Source organism: Callionymus lyra, chromosome 13 (genome assembly GCF_982586985.1).
Source record: "Callionymus lyra chromosome 13, fCalLyr1.hap1.1, whole genome shotgun sequence".
Taxonomy (NCBI): domain Eukaryota; kingdom Metazoa; phylum Chordata; class Actinopteri; order Syngnathiformes; family Callionymidae; genus Callionymus; species Callionymus lyra.
This window is the reverse complement of record NC_141830.1, coordinates 6,378,424-6,390,488: the sequence shown is the minus strand read 5'-3', so window position 1 is coordinate 6,390,488 and position 12,065 is coordinate 6,378,424. Positions and strand designations below refer to the sequence as shown.

General features: G+C 43.0%; 1 protein-coding gene across 1 annotated transcript; it reads left to right on the top strand.

Moving 5' to 3' along the window:
• The first annotated feature begins 341 nt into the window (after positions 1-341).
• Positions 342-10,798, top strand: rasip1 (Ras interacting protein 1). Its single transcript, XM_087805631.1, has 16 exons — positions 342-602; positions 1,720-1,841; positions 1,983-2,434; positions 2,585-2,833; positions 3,670-3,911; positions 3,969-4,133; positions 4,520-4,718; positions 5,217-5,515; positions 5,598-5,759; positions 7,383-7,423; positions 7,621-7,772; positions 8,702-8,814; positions 8,888-9,176; positions 9,258-9,421; positions 9,493-9,634; positions 10,237-10,798. Exons 2-16 carry the CDS (start codon positions 1,720-1,722, stop codon positions 10,413-10,415), a joined length of 2,970 nt encoding a protein of 989 aa, XP_087661757.1. The 5' UTR covers positions 342-602; the 3' UTR covers positions 10,416-10,798.
• Positions 10,799-12,065: the final 1,267 nt, after the last annotated feature.

The window sequence follows — 12,065 nt, the reverse complement described above, 5'->3', positions numbered from 1 at the left end:
AGGTGTCTTACTTCCTTCTGTTCATTAATTCCTCTCTCGCTTTCCAGCAAAACCTCAAACCGGATCTCGCTCTGGGTGTTTCATAACATCATAGCAGGATACATGAATTTGCAGCTTGTAAAGGATCTTTGATGGTCAAAACTTTTATTAGTTTAAACTGCATCAGTCGTTATTTAGATGCAGAGTTGAGGTTTGATTCACACTTTTCTGGCTTCCCACCAGTCTTCCTGTCCTTCTCTCCCTCGGCCAGGATATAGGTGTTGTCCTGGGCAGAGGAAGGAAATTCTGACACGTAGAACAATGGAGCAGTTTCTCTATCTATAGACCAGTGGAGTCGGAGAGTAGCAGCGTCGAGCACAGATTCGTGGCGTTTCAGAGAAAACGCCGTCGAAAGACAAACATTTAGGTTGGACGAGGAGCGGGGCCATGGAACTGGATATGCATATGTGAAGGTGTAACAGGTTAAGGCCTTTTAAAAAATGGAATTTCTTAGCTGGGAAATGGAAATTTACAAGATTATTTGAGCAGTGGTTTTTAAGTGGCTGAAGGGAAAAAAAAATAAAAATAAAAAGGACCAGCTCAAGGATTAGACCTGTCTGTGGGTGAGTAGAAACACACTTCCTGGACTTTTTAAGAATTTGCAGAATTATTTGTTAGACATCAGCACATTTACAAACGACCAGGATATGTTCAGCTGCTCGTAGGTGGAAAACATGTTGAGGTGTTTAAAGATAAATCTGTGACACTGATGTTTAAGGACAGAAGCTGACGACCGGATCAATGAAATTAACTCGAGGGATTAGGTAATTGTTAACCTTTACGGTCTTCGAGGTAAACAAGCTGAAACTTTGTTTTTTCCCCTCCACAAATGGATTCCGGTCACAACCTGGTTTGGGTAATTCCCAGTTGCTGCGACAGCTGGACCTGAGGGCCACAAAGTTGCTTCCTGTTTACAGTATTTTCTGTTTGGCTTAAACAACCTGACATGGTTCTGTTAGAATCCTGTTGATATTGACGACGATGACATCATTCCATTGTTTAACGTCTACCTTCAAGTCTTAAGTTTCATTGTCTGTTGTTGTCCATAAACCTTCCATAAACATCTCATCCGCCGTGAAGGCACCAACAACTCCTCTCGAACTCACATTGTTTCCAACCCTTGTAGCATCTATCACTTTGACCAAAATACATAGTGTTTTTGTCACAAAGACATACTATTTTTAACCAAACCCCCTGATACAGTCGTCGCTCAACATCTCACGTTTTTTACTACATTTTGAAATATATACTATGAAGCTGCAGCAACTTCAAATTTCCCTCCGTTACAAACATGTGATTTATTGAGCAACATACAAACTTCAACTTGCTAGACCCACCTTACTTATGGAGCCTTTTGAACTCCCATGATGCCTTTCTAAACACTGATTTATTTAGTGACGACTGATTGGTCGCTACACTACTGTATTTTAGCTGTATGTTGGGGTCTCATATTGACAGCTGTGATTGGTTGGCTGGGCGGCAAAGTATTATGGAAGCTGTTCAGGTCACAGTCATTTGAGAGGGATGACACCTCGAATGTTTGGAAGTTCAAATAAATGTTGGTCATTTAAACAATCAATACCTCAAATAATTTGTTCAATACGAAGAGTTTTACGAATGTAACCCCCGCAATAAACGAGGCTACATTAAAAGCAAACGTTCCCTGTCTTCTCCGCTCAGATGGAGGGGTCTGGTAGTCCTCGCTTCAGAAAACTCCATTTTCCAGTGGGTCTGTGGATCAACTCTCCAAGGAAACACTTTGCCAAGCTCGGGGGCCGGTGGCCCAGTGCCCTCTCAGTCAGGTGGGTTCATTTGTTCTTCTGATGTTGCCAGACTTCCGCTGTCATTAATACCATTCAGCTTATTTTGGTCCTCCTTGTTTGGGGCTCTCATAATTCACAGATGACGAGTGGCTTCCTCTCTCCTTCCTCTGTTGTTCGCAGGTCCACCACCAGCTCTGACGCAGCCTCGCTCCACGAGGCCCCCTCTGCTCCTTCCTCTTCGCTTTCTAACTCCACTCCCTCGCTGGCTTCCCCAGCCCCGTCCCCGTCCCCTTCCCCGGCCTTCCTCAGGCCGCGGCCCGCCGGGCCCCAGTCGAGGACGAAGCGCCTTTCTCACCTCTTCCTGCGGGGGCGCTCCAACAGTGACCGTGACCGGGCGGTGGGCGAGCGGGAGCGGGAGCTATGGGCCCACTCGGCCGCGCCCTCCTCGCACCACTACGTGCCGCCGGCGTCCTCCAGCGCCCCGGGTCTGATCAAGATCTACGGGGACGCCCTCTCCAGCGGCGCCAACTATCGCTCCCTGCTGGCCAACATCCACTCCACAGCCCAGCAGCTCATCACCCAGGTCATCACTCGCTACACCGAGAGGGAGCTGGAGGAGACGGACGATGCAGGTACGAGAGGAAACGTCGCCCGCCGTCGTCGCTTAGGAATTGTTTGCGCTGAAACAGTTTGTGTATTGGAGCCGAATTAAAACAACATAAACAGAAGTGATGGAAAAACAATCACTTCCTCACTCCTGCTTTTTCTCCATTACCTTCTAGTTCTCCAGAAACACAGCCCCGAGGACTTCCTGTTGTGTGATGTCATTGGAAAGCCCATGCAGCAGCCAGATGGAGCTATCAAGTGGAAGACGGAATGTCGCAGGAGTGTGGCCTCGTGGGAATGTCCCCTGTTCTTAGTGGACATGTGGCGGCCTAAAGAGGGATTCGAACGGCGCTTTGAAATCCAGAGAAGAGAGGATTATGAGAAAGAGGAAAAGGAGAGAGAAAGGGATGCTGAGAGCTACCAAGGTATGTTTGAATGGCTGAATAATTACGATTATTTTTATCTACCAATATTGTGCGTTATGCTCTTACTAATTAAGTTATTGTGTAATACACAAGTACTGAGGGATCAATAAAGTTTTACCTTACCTTACCTTACCTTACTACACAAGTTATTGTGCAGTAAGAGCAACACCTCATTTGAAAGAACGACATATAAAACTGCATATTATGTTGAAATCAGAAAAATGGTACATAAATGGATTTAAATAAATTATCGTCATTTATACTTTTTGGACTTTAAAAATGTAAACCATAAATAATACAGAACGACACAACATACTTAAATAAATAAATATCTAAACTAAATATCGAACGCATAAGACTCACCACTCATATATCTTCAAAGGTCATTAAAAGGTCACAAATAAAGTACCAATGGAATATGTAAACAAATTTAACTTGACTTCCTTTTAAATACAAGCAAAAAAAGAAGGAAATGAAAGTTACTTCGTCTCTGTCCGCTTTTGTTTCTGTCGCCATCTACTGTAGAGTCAGAGTAAGTAGAGTTTCTTTCTCACTTTTGTTTCACGACCTCTATGATTTGAAAATTGCATTTCATTAAATTCTTGTCAATAAAATAAATCCTAATCTTGTGTTATCTCAGAGTCAAAGAGACTCCAAGGCCTGAAAACAAAGATGTTTGGGGGTATCCCTTGTGTTGTCTCCTGGTCAAGGTCAACGACCTTCCTGGCTTCAATAAATACCATGGGGATACCACAAACACATTTGTTTTTCCGGCCTTCGGGTCACCTTGACCCAGAGATAACACAAGGGTTAAGAGCCATTCTGTGTGTGATCAGGTGTGCGCTGGCGGAGGAGCAGGATGTCGTCTGGCGGCGCCGGCGAGGAGAGCGAGCGAGGTCACCGAGCCAGGAACTCGGAGCTCAGAAGAAGCATCAGCGACATGAACCTGAGCCTGCGGCGCCGCCAGGGCAACCATGTCAGCAACGACTCGCACAGTCCCAGCAGCAGACGGAGCAACAACGGAGGGGTGCAGGACCGTAAGAACATCGCCAGCATGGCGGCGCCACAGATGGGACAGGTGGGTCACGACGACACAGGTGTTCACGTGAGACGTGACCAGTGTGGTTTCTCTCAGGCCAGACCATCCAGGCCCGAGGGCAAGGTCGGCTGGACGAACACGCCAGCGGAGGAAGACATGGATTACTCCAGCTGTGACCTGGAAGTGATGTCACAGAGTCTAATCCTCCCGCCGACAGACCGACCCTACTTCCTGTTGTTGCAGGGATATGATCAGAGCAAGGCAAGATGATATCAGGCACCCACTCGTCAGCACACTATGTAAACAAAGACAAGTGCGCACAGTCACTTATGAATAATAAGCTGTTTGAAGAAACACACACACCTTTCATGACTTCATACCTGCATGCCTGTAATCGTTACATTCCATCTGGATTTTCAACTTGCCCCAAAAATCCACCTGAGAGCCAAACAATGGCGCGACGACTCATCGTGGAAAGTTCAATATCCCGCTGTTCATCACTTCATCTCGCACAATGACCTCACACAGGGTTCCTTTGTAGCACAGCTGCCAACATCTGATGGTATACCGATAAAAAAACCTCAGCACTTGGAAGATAACAGACCTACCGCACTTTTCCCCTTCTTGCAAGTGTTCTTTTTGTTCAGGACTTTGTTTTGTACATCATGACGGGACACACACATGTGTTCGGGAGGAAGCCCACGGCCAGGGAAAGGGAGAAGGACAGAGAGCGGAAAGGGAAGAGGCTTCTGAAAGTGGACACTTTCCTCTCAGCACCTGACCTTCTGATCAGACATTTACTGGTCAGGAGAGACTCGGCTGCTCCCGACACGTCCAAAGGAAAAGGTGTGGAGCAAAAATAAGCTCTTTTTAAAGTGTTAGTTCACCCAGACTTCACTCATGTTCTACTCACCCCTCATGTCGACTTAGGGTTGAGAATATTTCCAGAGTCATCTGTTCCTTTTCAGAGTTATAGACACATTTTTTTGTTCATTTTAATGTAGTAACTGAAGCTCAGTTGTCTTCGTCTTCATCTCGGCCTAAAATTCTAAGTCTATATTTTAAGATTGTTTGCAGCAGAAGTTTAGAGAGTAACAACCGATATAGAAAGGTACTCCGGGTAAATATCGCTAGCGCTTCCAGAGGCGACCGCCATGGATGAAGATCAAGACGAAGACAACGAAGCTCCAGTCGCTACATTAAAATGAACAAATGTCTATAACTCTAAAAAGAAAAGATTACTTAAAAGATCCCAACTCTTGAGGGTGAGAAGAACATGAGTTTGAATTTTGAACTAACTAACCCTTTAACTATGACTTATCCTTCCTTTACTATGCATTCCAGCGCTGGTCCGACCCTTCAGAGGCACGACCGTCACACACAATGGCGCAGCTCTTTATAGAGAAGCTGTGCTCAAACCAGGAGATGTGATCGGTCTCGGGAATCACTTCCTCTTCCTGTACCGTGACCCGCGCGTGATACCCGCCCCGCCGCTGGCACTGACCCTACCATGGCACTCGGATGCGTCCACTGCCTGCTGCTCGTCCGGGCTGGTGGACAAACAAGAAGCCCTGCGGCAGTACCTGGGAAGTACAGACGCCGTCCTAAAGTTCCACCCTTGTCATGCTGACGCCTTGCTACAGGTGACACAGGAAGTTCATGGACTCATCTTTGTAAAGGTGAAAACCACATCATTTATCGCTTCTCTTTTTTTTTCATTCTTAGGAAATACTTTCTAAGAACTCCTCCCCAGATTCTGGTGGGGGGCCTTTGGCCCCTGCCTTCCTCTTGTCGATCATGATTGACCACGCCTCTAAACACCTTGACCCTGTTGTTACGCCGCAAATACTACTGAAGGCCGCAAACCTGATCAAGGAGATTGTTTGGGTGAGTCAACAACTGTAGACGACTCTGATGTGAAGCTTTAAAAGTCGTGGAATTGAAATGTTTACGATGGAATCTTGTTTGAAAAGGGATGTCTAGGAATACTTTATTTTTCTGATTATAAGGCACACTATCGTTAAACCCTTTTTGTTCTACAGCGTGACTGATAGCCTTGAGTTCAATATCTGCTTTGTAAGCATGTCTCTTAACAGGTACCCTAATGTCCTGTTGAGGCACAGAACCTATTACGGATTACAACAGATTACTACTGGAGGCTGTTTCGTCAGTAGCAAGGAGCCTCATGGAGTAATACTACAGATTCTATAGTTTACCAAAGTCTTACCAAAACCTTTTAGAGATATTTGAGCGCTGTGTACCACATAAGGTCTGTCCATGAAAGTGATCAATTTTGTGTTGAACTCAATGAACTCTTGGCATGATGTCACTGTTTACATTTTACTTCTCTTTCATTGAATTCAATCGCATCAAATATCTGGAAAGTTTCCAGATTAGTTGTGGAATTTTAAGATTGTCATTTGTTTGGAATCAGTCTTTTGTGAGGTTAAAGCTTTAATGCTGTCATCTCTGCACATCTACATGTACTTTACAGGAGATATTCTTATTTTTGTTCTACATTAATTACAGTTTAATCCTTGTTTTATCCCACCATTGTAATACTAATACATTGTGATTATTTTAAAAGAGTTGAACCCAGGTTTAGAGATTCCTTTAAGGTTTGGTTTTCCTTTGCTTAAAGCGATAGTTTACCCGAAATTCAAACTTCATTAATTTTCTACTCACCCTCATATCCGAGTACTCTGTCCTTTTTGGAGTTATAGATAAAAATGTTTGTTCATTTTAATGTAGCGACTGGACTTCAGTTTTCTTTTTCTTTATCTTCATCGAGGCTTCAATACTAGAGGGTCGTTAAAGACGAGCTGTTTGGAGCTATTTGAATGTTTTTAAGTGTCTTTTTCGATGAAGATGAAGACGAAGACAACTGAGCTCCAGTGGCTACATTAAAATGAACAAACATTTTTTCTATAACTCCTAAAAGGAACAGATTACTCTGAAAATAATCCCAACCCTTAATCGACATGAGGGTGAGTAGAAAATTAAGTTTACATTTTGAGTGAACCATCCCTTTAAAGACACCGTCCATCTCTACAAGACGATCCTTTACTGAAAGGAGGCATTTAAGCTTAAAAAGAATACGTTCTCTGCTTGAAAATCTGAACACCTACTCTAGAACTGACTTCCAGTCTTGAACAAAGGAGGAAAGGATGTTAACTTGTCTTTAGCAGTCCATCCAAATACCGAGCAACAACCAATCTGGGACGCTGTCAAAATGCCACGACCACAGCAAAGTAAAGTGAGGTAGACCAAACCACAGGTGGCCCGAGTGAGATATTCACATTAGGTAAGACAGAAACCAGCAGCCAGTCCTGTCCTCTCCATTGTGGCCTGCTGGGTTGTGGACACGAGCGAGGATGAGCTGATGTCACTTCCCTCCTGCTGGAAAATGTGCTGTAATTATCCTGGCTGCAGGGCGAGACACTGCATCTCCTCCTCCGCACTGACCCCAGATTTCTCTCCTCTCTTCTGTTTCCAACTTTCTCTTTGCAGGATAACATTAAGGAATTCGGGGATAAGCATCCCACACAGAAGTAAGTGCATATTTCTGCGACGTCATGTTTCCGTGTTTGCAGTGATTCATATTTCTGTTGTGTCTTCGCTATGTCTGTGTTCTGATGAGAGATTGTAACTACGTCAGGCTGTGAATGGCTCGAGTTTATTAATATGAAGCATCTTGGAAAACTAACATCCCAAAATAAACTCCATTTACTCATGACATTCTTTGCAGTTCCACAGAGCAGGAGAATGAAAATCTTCCGAACGTCCAGAAACTCTCTTCCGATCTTCGACCGTTGATGTTCTGGATGTCAAACGCGACAGAGCTTCTCAACTTCTTCCAGGTTAAAGTTGAAGCCATGGAGAAAGAATGGGAGTTTGAGGGTAAGATTGAGAACATAAACTGTTGATCAGACAGATAAATGATATCAGGGATTGATGCTGATCAATAAAACAGAATCATTTAATCACCGTATTCTTGTTCCCGACATTAGTTTGTTAACTTTGCAGGATTTTTATCGATAAACAGATGTGCTCTTTTGTTCATATATTTTCCGAAATGAAGTTATTGTTAGTTCCAAATGTCCAACACAAACAGTCAAAGCCAAAAGCCAAAACTTTTAATTGGTTCAAGTTGAATAATTCATTTAAAAAACCTGCTCTTATGGAAGTCAGATGAGAGCATGAAGGTACGTTTTTAATCAATGGACAGTCATTACTAGGCTTTATGTCCATAATGATTGATGATTCTTGAACACCCTACACCCGTTCATTCGCTTTCCAAATCCAGTACTTTCAGATATTTTTTAATCTCCCAAACAAGAAATTGGTTCAATATTTGTATTTGAAAAATATGTACAAATTTACTTACACTAATGATTAGTTGATGAGGCCTCATGATACAACAGTAGCTGTGTCATGATACATTTTAAAGGCCACTAGAGGTCACTCTTTGCAATATAATCTTTGGCTGAGAAAGCCATCTGGTGGTCTTTCGAGCTCCATCATGATGCAGCATCAGCTGCTCCATGAGGCCTCGTCGACCCATGACTATCTTACAGTAGTTATGAATCTATTGGAGGTCATTACATAAGAGATCTTGTGGGTCTTTAATGTCCCTCAATGTCCATTATACTCTTCTGAGTTCTGAGATGCTACTGATCGATTGGCGCGTGTCAACCTTCAAAGTTGTTAAACCTGCAATATGTCTTTTGTTCGCATCAGATATGATGAGTTGTTTTTCTGATGAAATGCAATCCAATCACAACAACTAAGCCTCCATTTTTGGATGATTTTAAATGTTTTTTAAAAAGCGCCTGGAGACCCGATGTTGACAGCAGACATGGACACTTGCTCCGAAGCTCTGGCACAGCTTGATGATGTCATAATGCACACATTCCAGCAGTGCGTCTACCATCTAACCAAGGTCAGATACCCTACAAAAGTCAACTCTCTCCAGTTGTTCTCCTTCAAACATCCCTCTCTCTCTCCTCGCAAAGACTCTTTACTCGCTCCTTCCTGCCCTTCTCGACACCAACCCTTTCTCCAGCGGGGAGAAGGAAAAGGACGGAGCTCACGGCGGTGTGACGGAGGAGAAAAAGGACGGAGAGGGAGAAGTCGACGATGTCTCTTCGTTACCACCGAAGGTGGCGGGGCTTGTAGAAGTGTACCGCTGTTCCCTGGTGCTCTCCCGGGAGGCTTGTCTCTCTCCTCCACTCACCTCGCAAACCTTCGGCTACCTCTTCTTCTTCACCAACACCTCTTTGCTCAACACTCTGCTGGAAAGAGGTGAGAAAATCGTTCGAAAAATCAACTTGATTTTCTTCCCCCACATCGTACTGACTCGTGTCTCTGTACTCTCTTCACTAGACGGACTCTTCTCTTGGTCCAGAGCCGTCCAGATCCGTACCAATCTGGACTTGGTTCTGGACTGGCTTCAGGGAGCAGGACTTGGGGATATTGCTTCAGAGTTCATGAGAAAACTTTCAATCACTGTCAACTTTTTGTGCATTCCTAAGACCAGGCTCATTCAGGTAACTAGTCAAGTCTCGTTCCTAATAAACCCTTTATTTCACACCACGATACGTTTCCCTCTTAATTCCAGTCATCCTGGAGCAGTTTACTAGAAGACCATGCCTTGTTAAGTCCTTCCCAACTGCATCATCTTCTAACCCATTACAAACTGGGACCAACAAGGGCTCCACCGGGATCCTGGGCACCTCCGCCCGGAACTGAGCTAAGTGGAGGTAATAAAGTTCATGATTCCTCTGGTATTTGGTAAAATATAAAAAGGAAGAAGCTGTGGAGAGTTGGAGACATAAGAGCATTCAGGCAGGTTTCTGCATGACCCGAGATAAGAGAATGTCTTAGAATTCTTACTAATTTATCCACTAGAGCACACATGTCAAACTCAAGGCCCATGACCAGAATCCAACTGAAACACTGCTTGAATAATGAAAAACACAAACTTTGCAAAGTAAAAGCAACATTAAAAAATATACTATGACTTTGTTTCTGATGCAACAGCTTTAGTCTGTGTTGTATCAGTATTATTGTGTATTCCCATTTTTAGGTTGTTAGATAGTTGTCGTTTAAATCCACCGAGAAACATGTGAAAAGTTTACTGTATTTTTTTTCTGCTGATGGAAGATAAACACCAAATACAACTCACACCTTTCTAGCAAACTCTAGTCCACCACAGGAACACAATGTTACCTTTGCATCACCAAGAATCAGTGTTTGAGCATCTATTAAAAACGAAAGTACCAACCACTTTTCATTCACTTTCGGTGACCAGCACCGTAACATCTATGAGCCCTGAAGTCACCGTTCGCAAATGTTCTTTCAGATATATTTGAGAGCTTCCTTGATCATCCTCCTCTCATCCTGCCAAACGAGACCCCACGACTGGACCTCTCAAAGCAAATCCCGAGTCCAGAGCTTCAAAAGGAAGTGACACGTCTTCGCACCTTCTTGTGGGGACTTGATCAAGACGAGCTTCCTGCCAATCAAAGGACTCGACTTTGAGTCCAAACATGTTCCGTTGAGTGTCGCTTACAAACTACATATCAGACGCTGGATGATGTTTAATTGTTCATTTATTCTCTTGGATATTTTAAATAACCCACCGGCTTTAGTAGACAGAATTATACGAGGAAGTCGGACCTTCCTGTTGGATCAAGTACTGTTTATGCCTTACGTGACTGTTTGACTTGGCTCTCGTGTATGTTTCTAAACTACTTGTTTTTAATAAAAACTCTTTAAAGCACCAGCAGTTTCCACATGAATTTTGACAAGCTTTTTTTCCCACAGCGGGGCCCCCGGGATTTGGCACTCACATTGGCATCAACACCAAAGTAACATTCCACAAGGTGGCAATGCAGGACATACTCGACTTCCACATTAAAAAGATGAGTGTGCAGGTATAAAGACGGCTTCATACATCTCTGTTATCATCCGCTCCAAAAGCACATTCTCATTTCCTGTAATAAGTCGGCTGTTTTACAGAGGTCATGACTCAGACCGGTTAATGAGACTGTGACGACCACACACAGGTTACCTTTACTTAGGTAAACTGCCATAAAGGTTGAAGCGGCTAAAGAGCAGAAGGGTTTTAATTGACCCTGGGTTGATGTGACACACTCAAGTGGTTTGATCAGGAGTGTTTTCCTTTTCATTAATGTGGTAAAGTCCTCTGGGACAATAAATGTGTCCAGGTCCAGTGATGAAAGAGGTGTCGGGACTATTTCCTGGAGTCAAAGTGCCAACACAAGCATGTAAAAATAATCCAGTATATGCAGAGAAATGCCTCGCAAGCCAAACGTAGTATTTAGCTTGAAAGACGTCAATTAAAGGAAAAGGGATTGGTTCATAAAACAGTGGAAGGGGGTGAAGGATCGGATGCATCTGTTGAATGTACCATACATGTCAGCATCATTACATTAGAAGACAACATTTGAAACGTGGCTTTCATGAAAAACAGTTTAGTAACACTAAGACAATTGACTGATTACGTTCTAAAATCTATAAATTTGTTGTAAACTTGTTGTTTGTATGGTGGTGTTTTTACCTGATGGATGCTCCAAATATAAAGTTCTCTGTGTGTTTTGTTTCATGCATATGTCATCTTTGATGAGATGTGTTGGAAATTAACAGATTTCTTTTTTTTTTTTTACTTAAAACGTTCAACATTTTGTAACACAGAAAAATTTATTGTTGTCTTCATTCATCGTATTACATTTAAATGGAAATTTATACTGTAAAATTCTGGTGAACCTACGTCACTAAATGATGACGCAACATATGACTTGATGTATGAGGCAATCTGTGAGGCAAGTGTTGACACGGAAGCTTGTACAACTATGTACTCGAGCGATAACACTTTTGTTAGTTTAGAGATAAATGAATTTATAACAACTAGAGTATTTTTTAAACACATTAATAAGGACCAGTTTTCATTTTCCGTCTCTACAGGCAAGTTTTAAAAAGACAACTGAAACAGGTTCCCATCTATTTGACCTGTTGTCAAAGTTCACTCCTCAGTTTACTTCCATGTCTCAGTAAAACCGATAGTTTCAAACCATTTTCTAATGATAGCATGGACGCTGGTCGCTACATGCTATCGTCAACGTTTGTGACTCATTTTAACAATAGATCATTGCAATTATAGCCCAATGT